This window comes from Mesitornis unicolor, unplaced genomic scaffold (assembly GCF_000695765.1).
Source record: "Mesitornis unicolor isolate BGI_N332 unplaced genomic scaffold, ASM69576v1 scaffold39558, whole genome shotgun sequence".
NCBI classification, from domain to species: domain Eukaryota; kingdom Metazoa; phylum Chordata; class Aves; order Mesitornithiformes; family Mesitornithidae; genus Mesitornis; species Mesitornis unicolor.
In genome coordinates, this window is record NW_010204895.1 from 34,841 (window position 1) to 37,734 (window position 2,894).

At 38.1% G+C, this 2,894-nt stretch overlaps 1 protein-coding gene across 1 annotated transcript in view; it reads left to right on the forward strand.

Moving 5' to 3' along the window:
* Positions 1–459: 459 nt before the first annotated feature.
* The window catches only part of CENPU (centromere protein U), a 10,026-nt gene continuing 7,591 nt past the window's right edge, over positions 460–2,894 (forward strand). Inside the window, exons 1-3 of the mRNA XM_010191186.1 lie at positions 460–510; positions 1,252–1,369; positions 2,258–2,363. Of these exons, the coding sequence (XP_010189488.1) occupies positions 460–510; positions 1,252–1,369; positions 2,258–2,363 (275 nt within the window). The remainder of the gene's footprint in view (positions 511–1,251; positions 1,370–2,257; positions 2,364–2,894) is intronic.

Consider the following 2,894-nt stretch of genomic DNA (forward strand, 5'->3'; position numbering starts at 1 on the left):
CGGGGAGGCCCTGCGCCGGGCATTTGGGAGGTGCGAGGTGGACCAGGGGGCCGCCGCCCGCCTTTTCCTCTCCTGAGGCGGCGGCACCACCGGGAGGGGCCGGGCCGGGCCGCGCCGCCTGGGGGCTCCTGGCCCTTGAGGAGGTGCGGGCCTGGGGTCGCCTGCGTGAGAGAAGCAGCAGCCATGAAGCAAAAGTAGAGGTGTAAATAGCGTTATGCGTTGTCTTGCTTTATCTTTAATGCGTGTGTCTTGTTACCAGGTTATACGTTATGCCAGATGTTGGGCTGGTCTAATAAGTGAGTTTTGCTGCTTTTAAAGTGAATTGTGCATAATACGTTGAATTAACAAAGATTTCCCATTTTCTCCCAGGTATTGAGACAGAGAAAGATTTGTTTGGGGATGGTTGGTCGGTATCTTTATCCTTAGTTGTGTATGTAGCAGTATATGCTGAATAGCGACATGTCCTCAAAGAAGAAAATGAAAGGAAAGCATTCCAGAGATGAATTACAGGCAAGTTTTACTAGTTTGAGCAGAATTAAACCAGCAGGTGTTCTGTTTTACTGTTTTTGTGGCACTGGCTTTGGAGGTGGGTGCACAGGTGTTAACGTGAGCCTTTGCTGAGAGCTGTGCTGTGCGGTCTCTGCTGGTGCAGGTTTGGGGTCTGCAGTTTCTTTCTTTTTCTATTTTTTTCTTTTAGGAGTAGCACATCATGAGGCAAAACGGGCCATTGCGCTTCAAACAGGCAGAAGTTTGAAAGTAGTCTTGTAACATTCTTGTAACATCTAGTGCTATTCTCTCCTACCCTTCTGCTTTACAGAAGTGTCTGTTTAATACTTGACTTACAGATTCCTCCTTTTATAAGAAACTAATGCATAGCTTTTTTTTTTAAGTGAGAATCATTAAATTGGACAAGCATGGAAATTCATGTAATAGAGAGCTGAAAGAAGAAATATTTTAATGCCTGAAAAGAAAAAGGCCACAGATAATAGAAACCAGATATTAGACTGTTAAAATATTTCTAAGCTTATACACTTAGCTTTATAAAATAAGACAAAGCTGATGCTACAGCATAGTAACAAATAGCAGAATACAACAGTTTTACACCATCGCTTTTCTTAGAAAAAAAGCAGCCAGAGGAAAAAACGTTTCAAATACTTTGTAGCTCAGTAGTCAATATGGTCCAGGTTAAATGTATATTTCTAGTCATTCAAGAAGCTGGATGAACTAGCTGCTATTTTCGTACCCATCCAGGAACGCAAAGCCAACTTCCATCCCTGTTCAAATTTCCTTCCCCTTGAGGAACCGGATGTCTCAAGGATACCGAAGGTAGCAGAAGCAAATAATCTTGAGGAGCTCAGCGATTCATTTGGTTAGTGTTAACTTCAATGTCATTAAATGCATGATTTTCATGAACAAACCACACGGGCAAAGTATGTCAGTGCTTACCTAGGAAAACTTTTCTTGCCAGAGAAAGTTATGGACATGAGAGACAGAGACTTTTTAAGCGTGGTGTTACTTTTTGTCATTTAGGAACAGTGCTGTAATACATGCAAGTAAAAGTCAATGGAAAAATACTGGCTATTCAAGTTTTATAGTCTAAATGGTAGAACTTCACACAATATAACATTGCAGTATGTAAGAATGTACATTTAAATATGAAAGTTCAGTATCCTAAGTTATTCTCTATTAAATCAGAGAACTTGTGCACAGAGGCCTTAGTATACTGGAAGAGACTAAATTTTGCTGGAATAAGCGCCCCTGTGTGAAGTCCTCTGTTGTTAGATAGATATAGCTCTTGTATGTCAATGTCAAAAAATCTTTTAAAAACTGTGTGATTAGAAGCTGTAGAGAAAACGCTGAGAGCTGTTTCTAAGCTGTAATTGTTATTACTCTAAGAAAATCATGGAAATATACATGTAACTTCTAGAAACTGCACTGAAAATGAATTGTAAAGAACTTTGTCACAAGGGAATATATGCAAAATGAAAAGCTCTTCTCCTCATTTCTATAGTGTGTATTAGAAGCTATAAAAAGGATGCCCACTAACACTAATGTCAGGTAACAGTAAATTTTTGTGGCAATGTGCTTGGAAAAAAAAATAATATATATTGTGGAAGGCTTACTAAAACCTTAAGGTTAATATTAACCACAAATACTCTAACTAAACACTTAATGACAGGCAGTGCTGTCATGTCCACGCTTTTTGCCTGAAGAGATGGGAACAGTTTTCATGCGGTTCATTTTCTGTCTGTTCCAGATCACCCTTTGCACAGTACCGCTGTGGGTGCTTATGGAGAGGAGCATTCAGAAAATGAGTCGCTTGGTCATGCTTCAGCTCCACGGAGGGAAAATAGAAAGAGAAGGTCTGGTGAAACAATTATTGCCAGCATTTGATCTTTAGGTTTTTAGATTGAATGGGGAAAAATGTTCCGTTTGCCAGATTTCCCTAGTTGCTTATTAAACAGGTATTTCAACTTAAAATTTCCCAGGTGAGAAACCAAAACAGCAAGGTTGAGGAATGTAGAAAAGAAATAGGAGAATAAACTATAGTCTGCCTTCTGTAAACAGTGCATTGATTTAAGTACTCAGTGTTATTTTTTTATATGAGAGGATTTTAAAATATCTCTGAGAGATATTAATTAGTTCTCTGAATGCTAATGTCTTTAAAGTTAAAAGGCGAAAAAAATGAAAAATATGTAGAAGCCAGTTAAAATATATGTAACGAAATCATTTAAAAAATATTTTAATGCAAATTATAGTATATTTCTCATTTGTTAAATCAAATTTGGGTTAAATCTGAAATAATTCTTACGTGAATTAAATAGCAAGACAGATGATAGTGCTTGTATGGGAGTATGTATTTTTTAATTGTTTTTTTTTCTTTCATTTCCAAA